Source organism: Eubalaena glacialis, chromosome 18 (genome assembly GCF_028564815.1).
Source record: "Eubalaena glacialis isolate mEubGla1 chromosome 18, mEubGla1.1.hap2.+ XY, whole genome shotgun sequence".
In the NCBI taxonomy this organism is placed as follows: Eukaryota; Metazoa; Chordata; class Mammalia; order Artiodactyla; family Balaenidae; genus Eubalaena; species Eubalaena glacialis.
Genome location: NC_083733.1, coordinates 68,645,396 through 68,668,653, shown reverse-complemented (window position 1 = coordinate 68,668,653; position 23,258 = coordinate 68,645,396). Strand labels below are relative to the sequence as shown.

At 44.8% G+C, this 23,258-nt stretch overlaps 1 protein-coding gene across 2 annotated transcripts in view; it reads right to left on the bottom strand.

Annotated features, from left to right (window-relative positions):
• Positions 1–17,571: 17,571 nt before the first annotated feature.
• Positions 17,572–23,258, bottom strand: part of LOC133079052 (zinc finger protein 264-like) — a 46,986-nt gene continuing 41,299 nt past the window's right edge. The window contains exons 5-6 of one of the 2 annotated variants that reach the window (XM_061174325.1): positions 19,301–19,317; positions 17,572–19,216 (exon numbers count right to left, since the gene is read on the bottom strand). In XM_061174325.1, coding sequence (XP_061030308.1) covers positions 17,767–19,216; positions 19,301–19,317 — 1,467 coding nt within the window. In that variant the 3' untranslated portion in view covers positions 17,572–17,766. Of the gene's footprint in view, positions 19,734–20,272; positions 20,417–23,258 lie in introns of both variants that reach the window. The other variant, XM_061174324.1, reaches the window with a different exon arrangement.

The following is a 23,258-nucleotide window of genomic DNA, read 5'->3' as shown; positions in this document are numbered from 1 at the left end:
CTCCGCAGCCACTCTAGACAGCCCTGGCGCAAGCAGAAGACGTCACGGCCGCGACGCCGGAAGTCCCGCCCCTGCCGGCAAGGGCGGCAGGAAACGCCCATCTACCGGACTGTCATTGGCGCAGCACGGATGCGCCGGGCACAGACTTCTGGGTAAAGGAGTTTGTGTCCTCCATCCAACCAGGTAAGGGTCCCTTTTCCGGCTCTCCCCGACAGCGGTGCGGAGGCAGGTGGAGGGAGGAAGGTCGGGGAGAAATTTGGTCGCGGAGGGCCAGAGCTCCTCTTAAAGGCGACGCGCCCAGATTCCCGTGGTCACCTGTGACAACGCCGCGTCCTCCGCCGTCTCCAGCAGGTGGAGCATTCTTTCATGCTGGGAGAACTGCTTCACCTCTCTTGAGTTTTGGGGACTGAGATTTAAATTGAACGATGAAGGGAATTCCCTGGCGGTCCAGTGGTTAGGACTCCACGCTTCCAGTTAGGGGGGCGCGGGTTTGACCCCTGGTCGGGGAAACTAAGATCCCGCAAGCCGCGCGGGCCGGCCAAAAAAAAAAATTGAACAATTAATATCCCTCTCTCCTGCGGTCTTCGGGTAGTAACATATGGCCCTCCTATTCCTTGCCACCCAAAATTGGGTCAGCAGCACTTGTGAACTTAACTGAAAATGCAAGTTCTCGGATCCAACCTACACCTTCCGACACAGAAACCCCCCAGAGGTGGGAGCTCTTATTAAAAGTCATGACCACCTCCCTCCCCCAAAGTACGACAACTAAAATGGGAAAATACTACAACCTACCTCATGGGAAGTGAGATGAAACATGCTTAGCACAAGGCCTGGTGCTAAATACACACAAGCTATTATTGTTATTATTCATCATCTCCACAAGGTTCTCACATATACAGCTATAGGAGTATGTCAGAGGCCCCTCTTTGCAGAATCACTGATCACGTTTTTTAAAATAGAAAATACAATCACTCCCTGAGTCAGCAAGTAGCGTTATAGATAATGGTAAAAATTTTGCATAGAGCACACCTGTATACCTGTAGGTTCATTCTTTTTTTTTTTAAACATTAGATGAAGGAAATTTTCAAAAACTACAAGTAAGTCTGTTGTCAAAGGGATGCATTTTTACAGACCATATGATTCAAAACGTAGAACTATCAAGACTAATTGCTCTTAGGCTTAAGTGGGCAGTGGGTTAACACAGTTTCATATCATGGTATACTTCACAAGATGACATCATAGTTCATGTCTAATTCACAAGAACAAAGACTCAAACTCCTCCTGCCTTCCCCTCTAACTCTCAGGGCAGGCAGACCCAGGTACAAATGTATGATCATGACATGGTCCAGTCTGATATCTAGTGGCTCAAGGTCACCAGGTCTGGTCCTCCTTCTCTTCAGCTCCCAAAGGAGCAATAATTCGTGGGGAGGTGTGAAAACTGGAAACAGTGAGGCCCAAAGAGGCAACCCCAGGAAGGAGCATAAATGAGAAGATAAACTGAAGACACATTATTCACAATCACTCCTGCCCATTTCCATTGGCCAAAATTTATTTGCATGGTCCCAAATTAAGTAAGGGAAGCTGGGACATGACTGTTCTCTTAGGTGCCCAGAAGGAGAAAACAGTATTGGTGAACAACTAGCCAGTTTCTAGCACAATCCATTGATTTGATCACCAGACACCCATTTTTTATTCATCTTCTACATTCTACACTCTTACACCCTCATTCATGTGACCAGATCATAATTTGTTTAAGCATGTTCCCATTTATGGTTGAGTGAGTTTCAACCTCTTGGCTGTTATCAATAAAGTTGTTATAAACCTTCATGTATATATATTTTGGAGAAAAAAAATGCCCTAATTTCTAATGGGTATACGCTTGGAATTGGAGTTGCTTGGTTATAATATATACATATGTTGAAATTTAATGGTAATCTTGACACATAAGAGTTAAAACTGAAATTAATGAAAGCACTGTGAGAATTAATTGGCATGTGGAATTTACAATAGAGACTGTTGGATATATTATCATCATTTGTAAATTGTGTGCTACGCATCCTTTATATCAGTAAAGTTTGGAATGAACTTATGTAATCTGTGTGCACTTTCTTCTCAAGAGCAGGTGTTAAACATTTATTATCACATTCCTATGTGTACAGATCTGCTTATCTGCATTTGGGAATGCCTGTGTAATTGTGTGTGTATGTGACCGAGTGAGCTCTTGTGTGTCTCTCTCTGGATGGCTATACCTATACATGTATGACCATTTGTACATCTGCATCTGTCAACGTGGCTGTGCAAAGGTGTCTACCTTTGGCTCTGTACATGTGGCCCTCTCTCAATGTACCTGTTTCCGCTGTCCCTGTGTTCTCCTGTGTAGTCTTTCTGTGTGTCCAGGAGTTTCTTTCTCTGTGTCTCCATAATCTTTCTGCATGCTTGTGCCCCTGTGTCTGCACGTACATGTTTGTGCCAATGGGTGCATCTGCCTTTTGCCCATGCATGTCCCTGTGAGCACTGTTCTTGGTATGTACGGGACTTGTGTGCACACGTGTCTGGGTGCCTTTCTATGTCTGTGTCTGCTTTCATGTGTGTGTCTTTAGTTAATATAAATATATCCTCTCTATTCTGTTTGTGTCCTGGTGGGAATTTGTGTGTGCATCTGCATAGGATTTTGTGTCCCACGTACGTGTCTGAGTGTGCACATCTGCCAATTCATTTTTGGGGAGTCCTATGTGTGATGGTGCTGTAGAGTCCACTCCTGGTCTATACATGTCCCACGGCGTGTCTGGGTGTGCCCTGCGTGTGCCTCCCTCTGGGTGCCTATGCTGACCCCATGTCCCTTGCTCTGCCCTAGCCCAGTCACCATAAGGGGACCTCTTAGTGCCACTCAGGCTCTGCAAGCAGCTGGGCACTCCTGGAACAGGGTGTCTGCTGGGATATCTGTGCCCTCAGCTTGTCCCAACTCAGAATTCACCTGCTCTGAGAGGCCTCTCTGACCAGTCCCCAGGCCCTGGCCTCAGAGTTCCCTACATTGAACTTTCAACACCCCCATCACTGCACAGGATGTTCCCTCTGCCTAGAACTCTGTGTGTGGTGCTGATCTGTATTACAGGTTTAAATTATATGCCATGGAAGGGGTTATGACTGGAAGGGGGAAAGCAGAGTTCAGGGGGATCCTGGGGGCCAGGCTGCTGGTCTGGCACTCACCTCTGAACTCTGAGTTTCTCCTGTTGAATATTGTTCACCTAAAAGAAAGACTGCCATCTATTGCTCCAGCAAAGATGGGCTTACTCAGGGTCAGCTGAGAATTGTAACTCGGAGTCTGCAACCATGGCGAGCCACCAGGCAAGGACCTGCACAGCAAAGGTAGGAGAACACTTTTATAGAGGGAAAAAGTAAATTAGGAGGGCTGTAGTAAAGAAAGAGTCGAGGGCTTTTCACTGGCTGAGTCCTTGCCAAGAAAGAGGAGGAGTCTTTCTTCTTCCTGTTGAGCTCTGCTGTCAGTTGCAGGGTGTGAGAATTTCCCCTGCTGGTCTCCTGACTCTATTTTTTTTTTAATGTTTTATTTTATTATTTTATTTTTTTGGGCTGTGCCACATGGCTTGTGGAATCTTAGTTCCCAGACCAGGGATGGAACCCGGGCCCTGGCAGTGAAAGTGCCGAGTCTTAACCACTGGACCGCCAGGGAATTCCCTCCTGACTCTATTTAACCTAGGTTTTTATTTACTATTTTTTACAATATAAACAAGTTCACAGAACACCAACCTCAGTCAGGGCCACTCAGTGACCATGATGAAATGAAACAATGACAAAACTACCCTATGATCATATCTGAGCACAGACAACCAGAGTCCTGTGCAAACAACCAGATAGACCCCTCTCCTGGGTAACATGAGTGACAGCTCCATCTTCCACTAGCTGCTGCTTTAGTGCCGCTGCCTTCCCCTGCCTTGTAAATAACAAATTTCAGGATATCTGATCATAAAACCAACCCCGTTTCCTGACAGCATCCAGTTCAGACCAAAGCTCCATTTCCTTAAACTCTTCTCCAAATCACTGAACACAAGCCCAGAGCCTAGAAAAGGTCCTAACATCTTTGTACTGAGGGCCCCACATTTCCCACAGTGTGGTAACCCACACTGCAGCACACCAGTAAACCTCACTGCTCCACCACAGGTGTCCGACACGTTCCTGGTGCTGGACGTACTAGCACCACATACCTGCAGACCCGAATGACCCCCGAACTCCAGACTGCACATCCAACTAGATCAACCTTTCCTCTTAGATGTCTGATACACATCTCAAACTGCACGAGTACAAAACCCAACTCCTCATCTCACCCTGACCTGCTCTCACTGCCCACCCCTCTCCCCTCTACAGCCACGGTGACTGTCAACTGGTTCCTGCACCAGACAATGCTCTTGTCAGTCTGTCTTGACACCTGCTATTACCTTTGCTGGAGATGTTCTTCTCCAACTCCGACCCTGCCTGGGGGTCCTGCATCATTCAGGGGTCTCCACATCAAGCTCTTCCTTCTTTCTAGTTTGCTTCCTAAGCTTTAGTTCAATGTCCATCTTCCCATTTTACACACAAGAACACTGAACCCCAAGGATAAGTGACATGACCAAGGTCATGTGGTTGGGGATAGGCATGGTGGAGACAGGCTGCAAGCCCAATCAATCCCAACTCCAAACTCCAAAGGAAATAAAAACAGGTTTTTAAAGAGATATATGCACTTCCATGTTTATTGTAGTTCACAATAGCCAGGATATGGAAACAACCTAAGTGTCCATCAATGGATGAATGGATAAAAATGTATATATACCTACAGTGGAATACTACTACTCTGCCTTGAGAAAAAAGGAAATTCTGCCATTTTCAACAACACAGATGGACCTTGAGGATGTTATGCTAAGTGAGGTATGTCAGACAGAGAAAGACAAATACCGTACAATATCCCTTATATGTGGAATCTAAAAAAACAAAACAAAGCCAAAAACTGAACTGGAAAACAGTAGAATGATGGTTACCAAAGGCTGGGGGTGGGTGAGGGGATGGGAGAGATGATGATGTTTAAGGGTACCTACTTACAACTAATAATTCCTGGAGATGTAATATAAAGTACAGGGATTACAGACAACAAAACAGCATTATAAACATTAAACTTGCCAAGAGACAAGATCTTATTTGTTCCCACCACTAGAAGAAATGATACTTCTGTGGCACAACAGAGGCTAAGGCTAAAATGGCAATCATACTGCAATATAAATGTATCGAATAAATATGTTGTACATTCTTAAACTTACACACCGTTATATGTCAATTATACCTCAATAATTAATCAATGAATAAATAAAAAAATAAAAATGAAGCTTTAAATGGTTTTAAGCGGTACAGTAAAATGTACCCATTCATAAGTGTGTCCTTATCTCCTTAGATCTCATTTTAAACAACATTCTTAGTATCCTAATTTCTTTTAAGTTTTAAATGCTTCATAATTCAAGGCTTCACATAAAACAATATTTTGTAACAAATAAATATTTGCAGGGCTGTTCTCAAGTGTCCAGCTCTCCAGCTCGGCATGGCAGAAGACTGCATATGTAGTAATTCAGGTGTTTACCTCTCAAACACTGCTCCTCCCCTGCCACCCAATAACAACAACAAAAAACAACCAATAAATTGTCACAAGTTTGTCAGGAAAACTGGAAAGAAGTCATAAATACATTTCTTTTCCTGTTACATCTACTTCTTTTCTTCTTCCTCCCTTGTTTTTGTCTTTTAAATATTCCTGTGGTTGCTTTTTCAGTGTATACTAAGGGTAGAGCTATAGCTGAAGATTTTTGAAATTGCACAATAGTCACTGGTTCTCTCTCCTTTATAAATTCTCAGGTGCAAAGTCCTAGGATGGGTCCATTTCCAGTATGACTCTTTAGATGACAATAAGTGATGATTGGCCTCAGAAGATTTTCTCACAGCAATGACACTTAACACGGTTTCTCTTTGGTATAATTTCTCAGAGTAAGACGTTTCCTCTGGTCAGATGATTTTCCTTAGGAGTTACATTCGAAAGGTCTTTCCCCAGTATGAGTTCTCTGATATCACAATAAGTCCACTTGTGAAAGGCTTTCCCCCGTCTCTTACGCTCATATGGTTTCTCCCCAGTATGAATACTTCGAGGCTTGGTGAGGGATGAACGAAGGCTGAAGGACTGTCCACATTCACTATATTCACGGGGTTTCTCCTCAGTGTGATGCTTCATGTGTTGAGTCAGGGAAGAGCTGTCGTGAAAGGCTCTCTGATGTTCTTACACTCAAAGGGTTTTTGTCCATTGTGGATCCTATTAGGCCAGATAGAAAAGGGTGAATGAAGGCCTTTCCACATTCATTGCACTCAGGGATCCTCTCCTGTGAGAACCCTCACGTGATGAGTGAAAAAAACAGCTGTAGAAAAAGGTTTACCCACATACTTTGCACTCGAAGTGACTTTCTCTGGAGTGGGAAATATTATTTGGGACAAAAACAGACCTGACACAAGAGACGTTCCCACATTCTTTGCATTCATAAGGCTTCTCCTCAGTGTGAATCTGCTGTACTGCATGAGCTCTGACCTGCAGTTGAAGGCCTTCCCACAGTGGAAGCACTCACGTGGTTCTGCTAAGCATAAATCCTCATGAGTTGACCGAGGTCTGCCCTCTTGAGAAAGGCACGTCAACGTTTGTTAAACCCTTTCCCACATTTCTTCCACTTGCAGAGATTCCTCCCTGCGTAGATCATGGAAGCTTTACCTGGTCCATGTGAGTTCTGTTCATGACATGCATCTCCCGGAGGATTGCTCTAGTAAAACTCCTGAGTGCAGATTATCATCTGTCCTCACACCATTGTGTTCAGAGCTCATCCTCCGGAGGAAATTCTCCTTGTGGGAAACTGTCCCTGGGTTCTTCCTGCATTTCTAATGGCCCTCATTGTTTCCTGGTTTGCCCCCAACAGAGGGTCCAAGAGTCAAATGACCCTGGAGCAACATTCCCTCCACGAGGGCAGCTAAGAAGCTTTATGGCCTGAGGTTGTGCTTTCTGGCCTAACGGGAATCCGATACCCAAAAGGGTCTATTAGTGAGGACAGCAGAGAATAACCTCCCAGCACTCCAGTGTGGCTTCGCCCCACTGTGAGGGGCCAGGTGCTGGCCAAGTCCAGAGGTGGCCAAGAAGTTCTTCCGACCCTCCCTGCAAGTGAAGGCCTTCTCTGACACACTGGATCTGCAGCGCTTCACAAACGAGGCCTGGATTTTCCCTTCTGAAGACTCCACTCCGCCGCTTCTGCATCCAGTCAAGGTTTAAACTACACCATAAGTCTCTCCTCCATGATTCACATGTTGGAAGTATGAGTGCTGCCCAGATGGTGTTCCCTGTGGCTCAGCCAGGTGCAAAAATGTCTCTCAAGACTGGGTCACACATGTCACAGGGGTGAGCCTTCTGGGTGGAAGGATCTGCCTTGGGAGTTCTCGTGTGTGACACTCTCGCGGAAACTGCCTGCTCGGAAGGGGCAGCCACACCCCCCGCTCCATGCCAGCAACCTGCAGGACGATGAAAGCCGGTGAAGTGCATGTTCAGCCGGTGGCAAGTGGCATCCAGTAACAAATGTGTGTCAGATATAACTGGCAACTAGTCTATGGGACTATGGGCATCACAGGGGACCCAGAATCAGGATGAGGAAGGGCTACTGTGTGCTGTGGTCCTCTAAAGCTTAAAGAATGAAGGAAACCTTGCAGGAGAGGATACCAGGATGGGGTACAGTGTGAGCAGGAGAGGCATGCTCTCTGAATCACACCTTGCCAATGGTCTCCCAGCAAGGCTCCTGGTTCCTTGTGACAGGTGAGTGCTATGAAAAAGGGTCTAGCCAGGACCAGAAAAATCTGGCCAGACAGAACATTTAGTGTTCAAGGAAAATTTAAGGGTACGTACACATCTCGTGACACGTTAAAAGACACCCAGTGCGGTAGAGTGCCGCATGGAGCAGCAAGAGCAGAGCAGATAAGATGTGCGACTAGAAAGGGGGGTGGGACTAACAGGTACCCAAGGTCAGAGTAAAAGTGACAAATGAGCAAGGCATCAAAATTGGGGAAGGAAAAGTGGGATAAGGTTCGCCACTGGTGTTGCCACCTAAACACTAGTAGACGCGGCACAAAGTGCTGGTATAAAGTGAAGCCAGCCCTGGGCTTCCCTGGTGGCGCAGTGGTTAAGAATCCGCCTGCCAATGCAGGGGACACAGGTTTGAGCCCTGGTCCGGGAAGATCCCACATGCCGCGGAGCAACTAAGCCTGTGCACCACAACTGAGCCTGTGCTCTAGAGCCCGCGAGCCACAGCTACTGAGCCCACGTGCTGCAACTACTGAAGTCCGTGCTCCACAGCAAGAGAAGCCACTGCAAGGAGAAGCCCGTGCACCGCAACGAAGAGTAGCCCCTGCTCGCCGCAGCAACGAAGACCCAACACAGCCAAAAATAAATAAATTAAATAAATAAATTTATAAAAATATAAATAAATAAATAAATAATAAAATAAAGTGAAGCCAGCCCTGATTCCCGCACCTTCCGCTCACCAGGCCTAGGCCTCCTCCAGGTCTTCTCTGCTGTGACTGGAGCCGCGTCTACCTTCTCAGGCACCCTGGGCTCCCCTCCGGCTCCAGCTGGGTGGCTCCATGAGACCTGGAAACCGCAAGTCCTAATGGGAAGGAAGAGCTGGTGAGTGGCCAGCACTGACCCAGGGAGACACTCTCCACAGAGAAGATAATTAAATATTAAAAAAAGAATCTTGGAAGAGGGCTTACAGGAAGAGCTCAGTGTTCACCACAAGGAGTAACCATATCAGTGCCTGCAATTCCATGTCAGATCCTGGAAAATTAGAGGAAGGAGGCAGAACCTGGGCCAGGGATTTGGACAGACACCTAGCCAAGGACCGGCCAGGCCATCTGGAATCTCTGGGGCAGAGGGGCAGACTGCAAGACTTCTCACCCCCAATTCTTCATCTCAAAGCTTTGGGGCAGTACAGGTTGGGGCTGCTCTGGGCGAGGAGGCGGTGGTGCACATCGCCCAGCCCTGATACTCACACTACTTACCCCAGGGAACCAAGGAAAGAAGCCGTGCCACGACAGAACTGTGAGACAGAGAGAACTGCCCCTTGAGAAAAACAAAAGCCAGCCCAGGAAACTGGGAATCATGTCCTTGTTAACTCCCTCCTGCTGAGTGTTGGCTGGACCTAAAAATTACTTTCTAATGAATAGAATATGGCAAAAACGATGAGATGGCACTTGCGAGATTAGGTGATAAAAATACCAGTTTCTATCTTGGATGCTGTTTCTTGCTCATTATCTTGTTTATCAGCTGCCTTGTTGTGACCTGCTTATGGAGAAGACAACATGGCAAGAAACTGTGGGAGGGCCCTGGCCAACAGCCAACAAGGAAATGACTAGTCTAACCAGTTGAGCTTTCAGATCAGATGGCAGCCCTGGGCAGCTTGCCAGTAAGGTCATGAAAGACCCTGAGCTAGGGGTACCCAAGCAGGATATGCCTGATTCCTGACCAAAACCAACTGTGAGATAAACGTTTGTCTTTCCAATGCACTAAGCTTTGGAGTAATTTGCCATGTAGCAACACATAACTAAAACAGAGACTTACCCAGTGATGACACAAGTGCAAAGTTCTCCAGCATCACATCACGGTACAGGAGTCTCTGAGCTTCCTCAAGGAGCTCCCACTCCTCCCGGGAGAAGTACACGAACACATCCTCGAAGGTCACACAGCCCTGCCACGATGGGGACAGTTGAGCTCACGGACAACAGGACTCCTCAGTCTACCCACTCACCTAATCCCCCCACCCCGTCCCTCTCCTCCCCGGCCTCCCAGATCAGAGGCGATACCAGACTTGGCACCACTAGTGCCTGCTCTCTCCTCATGTCCCTCTGATTACTGTGTCCAGCCCAGAGCAAAACCAGGCACGTGGGCAGACAAAATACTCTCTCAGCTGAGTATGGCATGACAGGCCTCAAACACTCTCCTGGCAGCCAGTCCTCCTGGTGTCATCCAGAGCCTACCCCCGAGGCACAACTACACTTAGGCTCAGCCTTCCCCCACAAGCTCCCAGGACTTGGGCCTTAAGGCTGTCCGTTCACCCTCCTCCTCGGTCTCCCTGCCTCCTCCCTCACTTCCACAGTCTCCACTGTGCAGCCAGAGGAAAGCTTTCCAATGAATTATGTGTTAAATCACCTCCACCTTCTGTCCAAACTTTCAGAAGGGAGGTCTAGCTTCTCAGGCTGCCATTCCAGGCCTGACTTCTGCCCGGCTGCTCTGTTCCCTGATCACTCCCAACTCAGTCTCATCAAGTATTTGCACATGCACTAGGACACCGTTCTGATATTTACTCCCTTGGTTGCCAGTACAGGAACCTATGCATATAATCCTTGGCCTGAATTCAGTACCCTGCGCCACAAGTGACTCCCTCCAGAGACTCCAAGACCAAGAACGGGGAGAAGGAAAGGCAGAGTGCCAGGACACCACCATCAGCTATCGCAAGGGGCGGGGACAATGAGGGTGTGGCCCTGGGTGACCCTCCACTCACCTGCGCCGGATTCATCAGTGCTGCCGCACCTGCCACCGCCAAGGGACCCAGTGGGCTGAATGGGGCCCTGAGAGGCGGGAGACCTGGGCGGGGTCACCTCGGGCTGCGTGTCGCACTCCGAACCTCGCTATGAAATGTCAAACGCTCGAAAGGCCCAGGCCGCCGCCTTCGGGGGCCCTGTCAACGGAGCGCATGAGAAGACCCGGGAAAACGTGAGGTCCCGTAGGGCCTGGCAAACACGAGGCGCGAAGTCGTCTGTCCCACGGACGGCGACACAGTGTCACGGTGAAGGAGCCGGGGCTGGGGGCGTCACGGCTCGGACAAGGTGCGGAGATAGTCCCCGACACCTCGCTCTCCTTCCCCGTCCGGCCCTAGAGATGCGGCCCCAGTGCAACGCTCGAGTCCACGTGGTCGCCGTCCAACCAGCACCAGCTCACGGACGGATGTTCTCCTGCGGCGAGGCCGGAAGTCCCGCCCCGAAGCCACAGGAAACGCCCCCCTCTTGGGTCGTGATTGGCCCAGCGCTGGGGGCGGCAGCTCTGGGGGCGACAGCGCCGGTGGCATCCGCTTTTGGGTAACGTAGTTAACGCCCAGCCTGTGCCCACGCGCGTGCGCCATTTCCCTTCTCCATGGCGACGGCCCAGCGGCACCGCGGGAAGAGACTGGGAAATAATTTAGCTCCAGGAATCCTAATACGGGGCGGGGCTTCGCTTCCTTTTAAAGAAAAGTGCCCAGATTTCCGTAGGCCTGGGGGAAATGCCCCGCCCTCCCTAATCGTGCCACCGCAGGACCTGGGAACCTGTTGGCAATGCAAGCTCTGGGGCCTCACCCAGACCTAGAGAATCAGAAACCCTGGGGACGGGGCTCAGCACTCTCTGCTTTAAGGAATCCTGGTACCGCTCATTCAGGTTTAAGAACCATGGCTCTACTGTGACTAGAATGGGAAATACTAAGTCCCTCGTGGTTATTTACATAAAAAGTGCCTATCTCATAGTTCATGCTCAGTAAATAAGAACGATTTTTATTACTGTTATTAGCATTAACATCACAATGCTTTCACGTACAGGGCTTGGGAGGATAAGTCAGGGATACCTCTTTGCAGGATCCTTGGCGTTATTTGTGAAAAAGCAATGATTCCTTGACTTGGCAAGTAGCCTCATAGGTATTGATTAAACGCTTTACATAAAAGCATACATTTGTATGTACTACTTGGCATATTTAATTATTTCTTAAAGAGCACCGCAGGAAGGTTTGTTTTTTGTTTTTTGTTTTTTTTGGCTATGCCGAGTGCCATGCAGGATCTTAGTTGCCCGACCAAGGATTGAACCCGAGCCCTCTGCACTGGAAGCGCAGAGTCCTAACCACTGGACCACCAGGGAAGTCCAGGAGGGCTTCTTAAACTACAGGTAGGCATGATGCCCAAAGAGTTGCATCATTACAAATAAGGCCACATGATTCAGATCTTCAGAACATCAGGACTAACTGCCCTCAGGTCTAAGTGGAAAGTGGAGCTGATATGGTTTCATGTTTGTGACATAAGATGACATGTCATCTAGTTCACAGTAACTGGGGCCTCCCTCTCCCCCTCCTGTCCTCCCCTTGACCTTCAGGACAGGTAGACCCAGGTACAAATATGTTATCAGGAGATGGCCCAGCCTGAAGCTTAGAGGCTTTTCAGGTCATCAGGTCCTGTCCTCATCAAAACACCATCAACCCATCTCCTGAACCTACAGCACGCAAGGGAGCACTAAATCCTGGGGAGGTGTGAAATCTAGAACCACTGAGGAGATTCCCAGAATGGTGCACAAATGCAAGAACAGTTAAGACACACATTCACAATCAATTCTGCCTGTATTCAACTGGCCACATCTCATTCACATGGTCCCAAAGTTAACTGTAAAGAAAGCGGAGACACACTGTCCTCCCAGGCATCCAGAAAGAGAAAATGGGGTTGTTAATCATCTAGTCAGTTTATGTCACAATCCATCAACCTGGTCACCAGATACATATTATTTCTCCAATGCATTCTACACTATCATCCTTTTATTATTCCAACAACTCAAAACCCCATCTAATTACTGAGCCCATCTAACCATTACAATTTCTAGGATGTGTTGTTCTTTGTATCAGGTTCAAGTACTGTTCCTTAACACCAGGAAACTATCAACACAAAATAAATCGTCTCCACTCACACCTAACATATAGTGGGGTCAGGGACATAGTGGAAGGACATGTGAAGGTGCTGAAGAAATAACCGCCAACATAGATTTCTATACTCAACAAAAGTGTTTTTCAAAACAGAGCACGATATATGAGAAACATAATAGAAAACTAACCCACACAAAATGAATCCTAAGGTTACATTTAAGGCCAGAGGAAGGTGATCCCAGGTGAAAAGTCTGCAGTGACAGAAGGAATGAAGATCCAAGAGAAGGATGCACCTGTGAATCAATACAATTGATTCATTATCTGTGTAAAACATGAAAAAACATCTCCTTGTTGAGAACAATAAAACTACCATGCAATCCTCAATAATATCCCTTACATTGTGCAAAAGGAGGGTAATGGTATTAACTCTATACTTTTTTGTGTTAAAGACATTATAATTTTTAGCTTAAACATTAATAAAATAGGAGCATATACATTCCCAACTAAAAGCGAAGTTTAGAATATAAATAATCTACACAAATTTTTAAAAGAATGTATATAAGACACAGAACTGAAGTAAAGATAAGCACACAACAGGAAGATGCATCACACAGGAAATGTATATGGAATAAATGTTTGAATTAGTAGTCAGTAGTTTTCAGTGGGTTGAAAAATATCCAGCAATATTCAGTTTATAAGTCATAGTTCGAAGATATGTTACCGGAATAAAGCAAATAAAAATTTGGAAAATATATACCTTATAATTATTAAGCAAAAACACAAAAATGTGTATTTGTATCTGAAAAATAGATATAAGGAAGAAAATAGCAGGAAGACATATTATACTTTAAAATTTGTATACAATTTTAAACATCAATTCAATTTACATAAAACAATTTTACTATAAGAATAAAGAGTTAAATCTATAAACAAATTAGAATATTTTAATATTATCTCAGTAATTAATTTTTATAAGGCAGGAATAACATTGGTTAGGTTCTATTAGGTTCATATACCAAGATGAATAAATCTGACCTAACAGATACATATAGAACTGCATACACCAAACGCAGGATGTTTGCTTTTTAGCACAAACTGAATATATATAAAACTGACAATATATATAGGACCATAAAAAAAAAAATCTCTAATTTGCATAGAATGTAATAAAACAGAGACTGTAATAAAACAGAGACTGAAATAAAACAGGACAGAGATTAGAAACAGAAGATGTGATTGAAAACATTTAAAGATATAGGACCATAAAAAAAAACCCTTCAACTTGCATAGAATGAAACGAAACAGAGAATGAAATAAAACAGGACAGAGATTAGTAACAGAAGATGTGAATGAAAACATTTAAAGATGTGCTTGGAAATTAAGTTACAAAATACGAAATAACCCATGCCTGAAGGAAGCAAAGATAATCAAAACTGGAGAACATGTTTTTTGAAAATAATGACATCCCCAATGCCAATTTGATAGGGCTTTTATAAGCAGTATAATGGGCAGCAGTCCAGTAAGTTAGGAGAAATAGATGGGATCTGCCCTTATCTTGAGAATATGGGCTTGGGCTGGTCACCTGACTTCTCTGCACCTCAGTTTTCTAATCATTAAATTGAAGGGGTCTCCATGGTCCTTTAAAGTGTTCAAGCCCTATTATTTAAAGCATAATCTTCTTAAATTATTATAGGATATTCAACTTGAGACTTCACTTTACAATGTTTGAGAACTAATGACATCCCTACATATTCTCATGAGATGCAATTAATAAATTACATTAAAAGGAATCTCCAGGCCCAAATGTTTTCACCAGAGAATTCTACCAAACATTTAGAGAAGAAATAAAACCAATTCTACAAAATCTCATCCAAGTTGGGGGGGATGGAGTGGGGGTGGGGGAACACTTCTTAGTTCATTTTGGGAGGCCAGTATTACTCAGATACCAATAACAGTACAAAAATAAATAAATAAAATATAGACCAATATGCTCATGATTTTACACATAAAATTTCTCAACAAAACACTGGCAAAAGAAATGTATGTATATACACACACACACACACACACACATATATCATTATATTCCATATTCCATGACTGCAGGGATTACTTTGCAGAAATGCAAGGCTGGTTCAACATTCAAATCCAGTCAGACAATCCATCATATCAACAGGCTACAGAAGAAAAGTCATATGATCACATCAACTGAAGTAGAAAAGTCATCTGACAAAATTCAACACCTATTCATAATGAAAGCTCTTAGCAAATGAGAAGGGAAACCTTCCAAACTAGATAAAAAACATCTATATAAAAACCCACATTATCATCTTATTTAATGGTCAAGCAACACTGAACGCTTTCCCCTTAACATTAAGAACATAACAAGTGGGCTTCCCTGGTGGCACACTAGTTAAGAATCCACCTGCTAATGCAGGAGACATGGGTTCGAGCCCTGGTCTGGGAAGATCCCACATGCCACAGAGCAACTAAGCCCATGTGCCACAACTACTGAGCCTGTGCTCTAGAGCCTGTGAGCCACAACTACTGAGCCCGTGTGCCACAGCTACTGAAACCCGCATGCCTAGAGCCAGTGCTCCACAACAAGAGAAGCCACTACAATGAGAAGCCCGTGTACTGCAACGAAGAGTAGCCCCCCCTCGCCAGAACTAGGGAGACGCCTGCGTGCAGCAATGAAGACCCAATGCAGCCAAAAATATATAAATTTATTAAAAAAACAAGTGTGTGCTCTTTCACCATTTCTATTCAACATTGTACAGGAAATTCTAGCTAGTAGAACAAAGACAGGATAAGGAAATAAAACGGATACACATAAGGAAGAAGTAAGATGTTCACTATTCACTGATAACATTGCTTTTGAAGAAAATCCTGATGAATCTACCAAAAAAAAAAAAAAAACCTGCTAGAACTAATAACTGAGTCCAGCAAGGGTACAGGATACAAGGTCAACATATAAAAATTAATTATATTTCCCTATAACAGTAATGATAACGAGCAAACTGAAATTAAAAACTCAATACCACATATAATGACTCCAAGAAAAGGTGCATGGATAAAGATCTAACAAAATATGTTCAGGATCTGTAAGGTGAAAATTATAAAACACTAATGAAATAAATCAGAGAACCTAAATAAATGGAGAGACATACCACGTTCATGGAATGGAAGACTCAACATAATAAAGATGCCAAATCTCACCAAAATGATCCACAGATTAATGTAACATCTATAAAAAATCCCACAAGATGTTTTTAAAATATAGACAAGCACATGATAAAATTTATATAGAAAACCAAAAGAAAAATTGACATGGAAAACTAAATCAATTTTTGAAAACAATAAAGAAGATGGAATCACTTTACCCAATTTTAAGATTTAATGATAGCTACAGTATTCAAGATAATGTGGTATTAGCAGAGGTTTAAATACCCAGATCAACAGAATAATATAAAGAACTCAGAAATAGACCAAAATGAATATGCCCAACTGATTTTTTAAGTTCACCTCAATAGAGGCAGGACAGTCTTTTCCACAAATGGTACCAGAACAACTAAACATCCTGAGGCAAAAAAACACAACCTAAACTTCACATGGTAATACAAAAATTAACTCAACATGGACTAGAGATTTAAATATAAAAGGTAAAACTATAAGACTTTTAGGAGAAAATATTCAGGACCTAGAGCTTGCTGAAGACTTCTTAGACAAGACATGAAAAGCAGTAAGAAGGGGCCTTCACAATAATGCCATGGATTAACGTAACAAAAATGACTTGGCCTACAATGGGAATACAAAACTAGACATGCGGTCATTTGAAAGGCCCTGAGGAGGGTTCAGAGTGAATACATGATTATTTTTATGTCTTTCTGTACAGTATATTTCTTAACATGAAGGAATACTATCACATGTTGCTCAAAAAAAAAACCAAAAAACAAAAAATAAACCAAAACTCCAAAGAAGGAATTTCAAAATACCCTGACAAATGATACTAGTCATTAGTCATTATACTGGGACTACGCCAATGGCAACAACTGTGGAACACACATGTACCTGCACCCACACGTGCTCATTTCATCTGTTAAAATTCTAGTCACTTTACTTGACAGTGACTCTTCACACAATCTTTTGTAAGATTAAAAATGAGATTACCTCTCTGCATGTATCGTTATCCTTTAGCTTAATTTAGCTATGTGTTTTATTTTGTTCTGGCTCTAATTCGACCTCTAGAAAGTCACTGAGGTGGACCTGAAGAAGCCTCTCTGAGGAGGAATCAGAGGGAAGAACTGGGATTCATCTGGGAAGGTCACACAGCTACACTGTCATCGTCACCCCACAGAAAAAAAAAAGAAAAAATAAACAAGTAGATTAAGTATGAGTGTTAGGTGGTTAAAGACACATGACACAGTATGTTTTCAAAAAATCAGTCTTAAATATGCAGTAAAATGGGCCCATTCATACATACATCTTTATCTTCTTAAATATGAAAGTATTTCATAAGTCAAGCCTTCATATTTCTCATAAAGACATATGCTACTCAAGGATAGAGACAATGTTGTAGAACAAAGTTGGCTTTCAGTAAATGTTTTCAGACATACCCTCAACTCTCTTAACTCTCCTGACATTGGACAGCAGTGCATGTATATTAAAGACAAATAAAAGGAACAAGGCCCTCTGATCTCTGCAACAACACTCCCCTTACCCAAATAAACTAAGGAAGGGATGACAAATTGCCACAGGCTCATCACGGAAATCTGAAAGCTGTGTTTGCATTTCTGTCTTTTCTCGTCTCCTCCTCTTTTGTTTAAATATCCCTGAGATAATTTTGTAGTGTAAACTAAGGAGAAAGATGTGGCTGAGGGTTTTGCTAAGTGCACAATAAAGATTGGATCACTCTCCTGTGTGAATTTTCAGATACAGAATAAGTTTCTAGGCTTAGGCCATTTCTAACATGACTCTTTAGATGACAACTGATATCCTGCAATAGCTTTTCTCATGGGGAAGAAAAGTGAGAGGTTTCTCTTTGGTATGAATGATCAGATTCTGAATAAGATGTTTCCTCTGGCAAAAGATTTTCCTCAGTCGTTACATGCAAAAAGTCTTTCCCCAATAGGAGTTCTTTAAGACTGACTGAGGATTGCCCACTTGTGAAGGTTCTTCCCACATCTGTCACACTGACAGGGTTTCTCCCAGTATGAACCCTCTGATGCTGAGTGAGGGATGAGCTGCGACTGAAGGCCTTTCCACACTCACTGCACTCATAGGGCTTCTCTCCAGTGTGGATGACAGAATGTCGAATGAGGCTTGTGCTCCAGCAGAAGGTTTTCCCACACTCCATGCATTCATAGGGCTTCTCTCCACTGTGAATCCGCTGGTGCCTGGTGAGGCCTGACCTGCGGTTAAAGGCCTTCCCACACTCCATGCACTCGTAGGGCTTCTCTCCAGCATGGATGCTGATGTGTCGAATGAGGTCTTTCCTAGTGCTAAAAGCTTTCCCACATTCTTTGCACTCAAAAGGTTTTTCTCCAATATGGGCCCTTTTATGCAAGATAAAAGTATAGCAGTAGGTAAAGGCCTTTCCGCATTCAGTGCACACATAGGGCTTCTCTCCAGTGTGGATGATGGCATGTCGAATGAGGTTTGCCCTTTGGCAAAAGGCTTTGCCACATTCCATGCATTCATAGGGCTTCTCTCCACTGTGAATCCGCTGGTGTCTGGTGAGGTATGACCTACGGTTAAAGGCTTTCCCACACTCTATGCACTCATAAGGCTTCTCTTCAGTGTGGATGCTGAAGTGTCGAATGAGGTCTGACCGATTGCTAAAGGCTTTCCCACATTCTTTGCATTCATAGGGTTTTTCTCCAGTGTGGGTTCTTTTATGTAAGATAAAAGTGGAGCAGTGGGTAAAGGCCTTTCCACATTCACCGCACACATAGGGCTTCTCCCCGGTGTGACTCCGCTGGTGCTGCTTGAGGTGTGACCTGCGATAGAAGGCCTTCCCGCACTCAAGGCACTTGTATGGCTTCTCTCCGGTGTGGATGACATAGTGTTGGATGAGGTCTGTGCTGTCACAAAAGCCTTTCCCACATTCGTTGCATTCAAAGGGTCTCACTCCACTATGAATCTGCTGGTGCCAGGTGAGATGTGATCTGCGGTTGAAGGATTTCCCACACTCCACACACTCAAAGGGCTTCTCTCCCGTGTGGATGATGTAGTGTCGAAGGAAACCTGTCTTATCTCGAAAGGCTTTCCCACATTCTTTGCACACAAAGGGTTTTTCACCAGTGTGGCTTCTGTTATGTAAGACTAAATTGGAGCGGTGGGTGAAGGCCTTTCCACACTCACTGCACTTGTAAGGCTTCTCTCCAGTGTGAATCCGCTGGTGCCTTGTGAGGTGTGACCTGCGGTTGAAGGCCTTCCCGCACTCTGTGCACTCATAGGGCCTCTCCCCGGTGTGGATCATGTGGTGCTGGAGGAGGTGTGTGCTCTTAATAAAGGTTTTCCCACACTCTGTGCATTCATAGGGCTTCACGCCAGAGTGAATCTGCTCATGTCGAACAAGGAAGCAATTCTTGTTAAAAACTTTCCCGCATTCCTCACACTTATAGAGGTGTTTCCCTTCATGTATCAAGGGTCCTTTCACTGGTCCATGTGAGTCACATTCATAAAGAATATCTCCTGGAAAGACTCGCTGCTGAACAATCCTTGAGTGAAGACCATCATGTGTCCCTAAACCACCATGTTCAGGGCTCATTTGCCCAGAGAGCTTCTCCCTCTGGGGGTCCATCCCTGGTCTCAAGTGGCCTTCATGCATTTCCAGTGGCCCATCCTGATCCTTGGTTTGTCCCAACAGGGAGTCCCCTGAAGCTCGCTGAGTCAGTTGTTCCTGGGATGAGACTTCCTCAGACAAGGCCAGGTGAGAAGGGGTAGGCTCTGTGGTGTCAGGTTTTGTGTTGTCACCTGAAGGGAATACAATACACAAAAAGGCATATAAGTGATGGCAACATAGAAGAAACTAAATCACCATGTCAGTGAGAAGAAGATGAAAATAGTGGCTCTGTACCTGCTGCGTTTTCAAATCTCTGAAACCCAGGTGTGCAATTTCTTTCTTTTTGGTTCTTAGATTCTTGAAAATTTTAGAGGGAAAACCCAAAGGGACAGCATGGGCATGGGACAGAATGTCTGGAGACGAGGGGCAGGTAGACAGAGGAATGATGACACTGCATGTGGTGAGTTTGCTCGAAGCCAGAACATCTCAAGGTGCTACAGGAAGCCAGCAAAGGGGCACCTAGTGCAGTAGGTGGGAGACAGGAAGAGGTCATGCAGGCTTCCCAGATGCGGCCAGACCTACTGACGTATAGAGAAAATGGGAAGGCCCTTTCAGCCTTTGGAAATAGAACGAACAAAGGCACAGAGTCTTCCAGAATCAGGGAACTGCCGTGCATGAGAGGATAAGGTTGGTGAGAGTGGAGCTCCCAAGATGGGATTAGTGTCCTTACCAGAAAAGATACTAAGGAGCTTGCTTCTTTTCTCTGCCATGTGAGGACAGAATGAGAAGGCTGCCATCTGCACACCAAGGAGCAGGCCCTCAACAGACGCCAGATCTGCCAGCACCTTGATCCTGGATTTCCCAGACTCCCGAACTGTGAGAAATAAACGTTTGTTACTTAAGTTGCCCACTCCGTGGCATTCTTGTTACAGCAGCCAGACTAAGACAGGAGGGTATGAGTAATGTTCTCATTCTGGAGTTTGGTGATGTTAAGAATATTATTTTCAAAAAGAAACAAATGAGCAAATAATTTAATTAATACATCAATTAATCAAGGTCACTGATGAATCAGTGATGACAATGTCCCCATAAAACCAAGGTTTATGATTAACTGAAACCTGTACCTGAGGTCCACTAAACAAAAGTTAGAGGTCACATGAGTATTATGGTTAAGAACATGGTCTCTGACCACAAAAACCCTAGGCCCAAATTCCAAAAGAACGCAATATTAGCTTTGTGGCGTCTGGTAAGGCACTCAAAATTCCATAGGCCTTCATTTTCCTCTTCTGAAAAATAAAGCTAAAACTAGAGCCCACCTTGTAGGACTGCTATGAGGATGAAGTGAAACACTGCATATACCATGTTCAGCAGGGTGCCAGACACAGGGCAAAAAGTCAATCAATTAGCTTTAATTTTTTATTATGGGTTAGTCCAATAATGTACACCTGGGACCTAACTAGGCAGCATGTAAATTGGAAGTGTGAGAATGAGAATGTGTGGATTAACCTTGGAGAGCATTTAAGAGTAAAGAGAATGAGCCATGAGATGCCCCATGAGCCAACATTCAAGTGATGATCAGAGAGGGAGAATGAAGGTCCAGTGAGAAGAGGGGCAAAGAATCCAAGAGGGTCAAACGCTCAAACACGACACAGTCTGAAAAGTCTGTGCTGCGTCCTGAGCTCATATGGCGTGGCAGTCAAGAGTGCTGGCTCTGGAGCAGAACAACTCGACTCAAATTCTGCCTGTACCCAGCCAGCTAATGTTGGACAAATTCTTAGCTGTTTCCTGTCTAAGCTTCCTTGTCTGAAAAACTGAAAGGCTTTCATTTTCTGCCTCATAGGCTGCTGTGAAGGCTAAATGAGAAAATGTCTCTAAAGCACTGGGCACAGTGCCAGGTGTGTTCAGTAAATTGTGGCCCATCGCTCATGATCGTTTATGGTTGTGCTGTATTTGAAGATTAGGAGCAAAGCAGTGACCGTGTAAGGAAGAGTTTCAGTGCTGTGGTGCAAAGGAACCTCCCCCAGACCTCAAGGAGCAAAGGGAACATTACCAAGAGCTGCCAAGGATAGAGAAAGATGGAGTCTTTCACAGATGAATGGTGGGGATGTTAAAGGGGGCGGACACTCTGCAGAACTGTCTGGCAGTTTCTATCAAAGCTGAACATACAGCTACTCCATGACCTGACCTGCTCACATACCAGAATGTATTCCTAATGGAAATCAGTGCTTACATGCACCAAAAAACATAACATGAATATTCTCAGCAGCATTAAGCTGAAAACAACAGGAGTGCCCATCAGGAAGGGGATGGATCAATGAAGGGCAATTTTTCACGCAATGAGATATTACACCATATTAAGAGTAAACAAATTCTAACCACAGGCAACCACATGAAAAGAATCTCAGACATGATGATCAAAAGAAGACATATATGACAAAGAGCATGCTATGGGGTTCAACAGTCCAAACTAATCGATGCCGACAGTCTAAATAGGGGTTACCGAGCACAAGGGGCTATCGAGGGCATGAGATCCCAATGAGATGCTGGAAATATTCTACATATTGACTGAGGTGGTGCTTACGTGGGTTAAACATACACAAGCATTCATGAAGCTATTAACCTCTTAAGATTTTTACACAACACAGGGTGTGAGTTACACCTCATTCAAAAAGTGCAAGAAAATTTTAGTAAATGAGATGGACGGAACTCAAGCGTAGACATCTCCTGCAAGAATGAGACAGCTTCTCCAAAAAGATGGATTTTACAGGGAAAGTAGAGTCAATGTCAGTGTGAAGCCATTAGAGAGGCAGAAGCATTTTCTATTTACTTTCCCCGAGTGTGAGGCAACTGAGCATATCTTTATGTTACAAAAGAGGCAGAAAAGGTGAGAAGCAGCAGTTCCCTGAAAAGGTTTGGCCTAGACTCTGGTACATGAATTGGCCTTGGTCAGGGGGGACATCTCCTCTAGGGAGGTGAGGAAGGAAGCTACACATATGAGAGATTTAGATGAATGTGGAAGGGTTTAAGGATCAAGCAACACAAGGATATAGGCTCTATTTTCTTTTTTTCTTTTTTAAGATTTTTTTTGATGTGGACCATTTTTAAAGTCTTCACTGAATGTGTTACAATATCGCTTCTGCTTTATGTTTTGGTTTTTTGGCTGCGAGGCATGCAGGATCTTAGCTCCCCGACCAGGGATCGAACCTGCACCCTCTGCATTGGTAGACGAAGTCCCAACCACTGGACCGCCAGGGAAGGCCCACAGGCTCTACCTTCGACATGAAAACGTGCTGAGGGCTCAGTGGCTGGGGGAGTGCTGAAGGTTGGAAACAAGATCTTGGTGGCTGCGGGGGCCACCATGGGAGACAGGGCTGACTAGAGGCACAGAGGAGATGTGGGGAGACCAGCCAGGAGTGTGCTGGCATCACCCAGGCAAAAGCTGAAAACCTGGACTGAGGGTGTGGGGGGGGGCATCTTGTACTGGTGGTGGAGGTGACAGACTCAGGAAGCGTGCATGCAAAACAGACAGCATTTGGAGGGCTTGGTGGAGATGGGGGTGTTGAGGAGTTGTCTGAGGCTGCACCCAGCCTTCTAACATGCACGGGAAGTGGGAGAAACGGGCAAGGTCAAAAGCCCCCTCTTAGGCATGTTGAGCATGAGGTGCCTTGAGGTTTAAGCAAACAGGAGGGATAGGAAAACTAGGGCAGGGGAGTGCT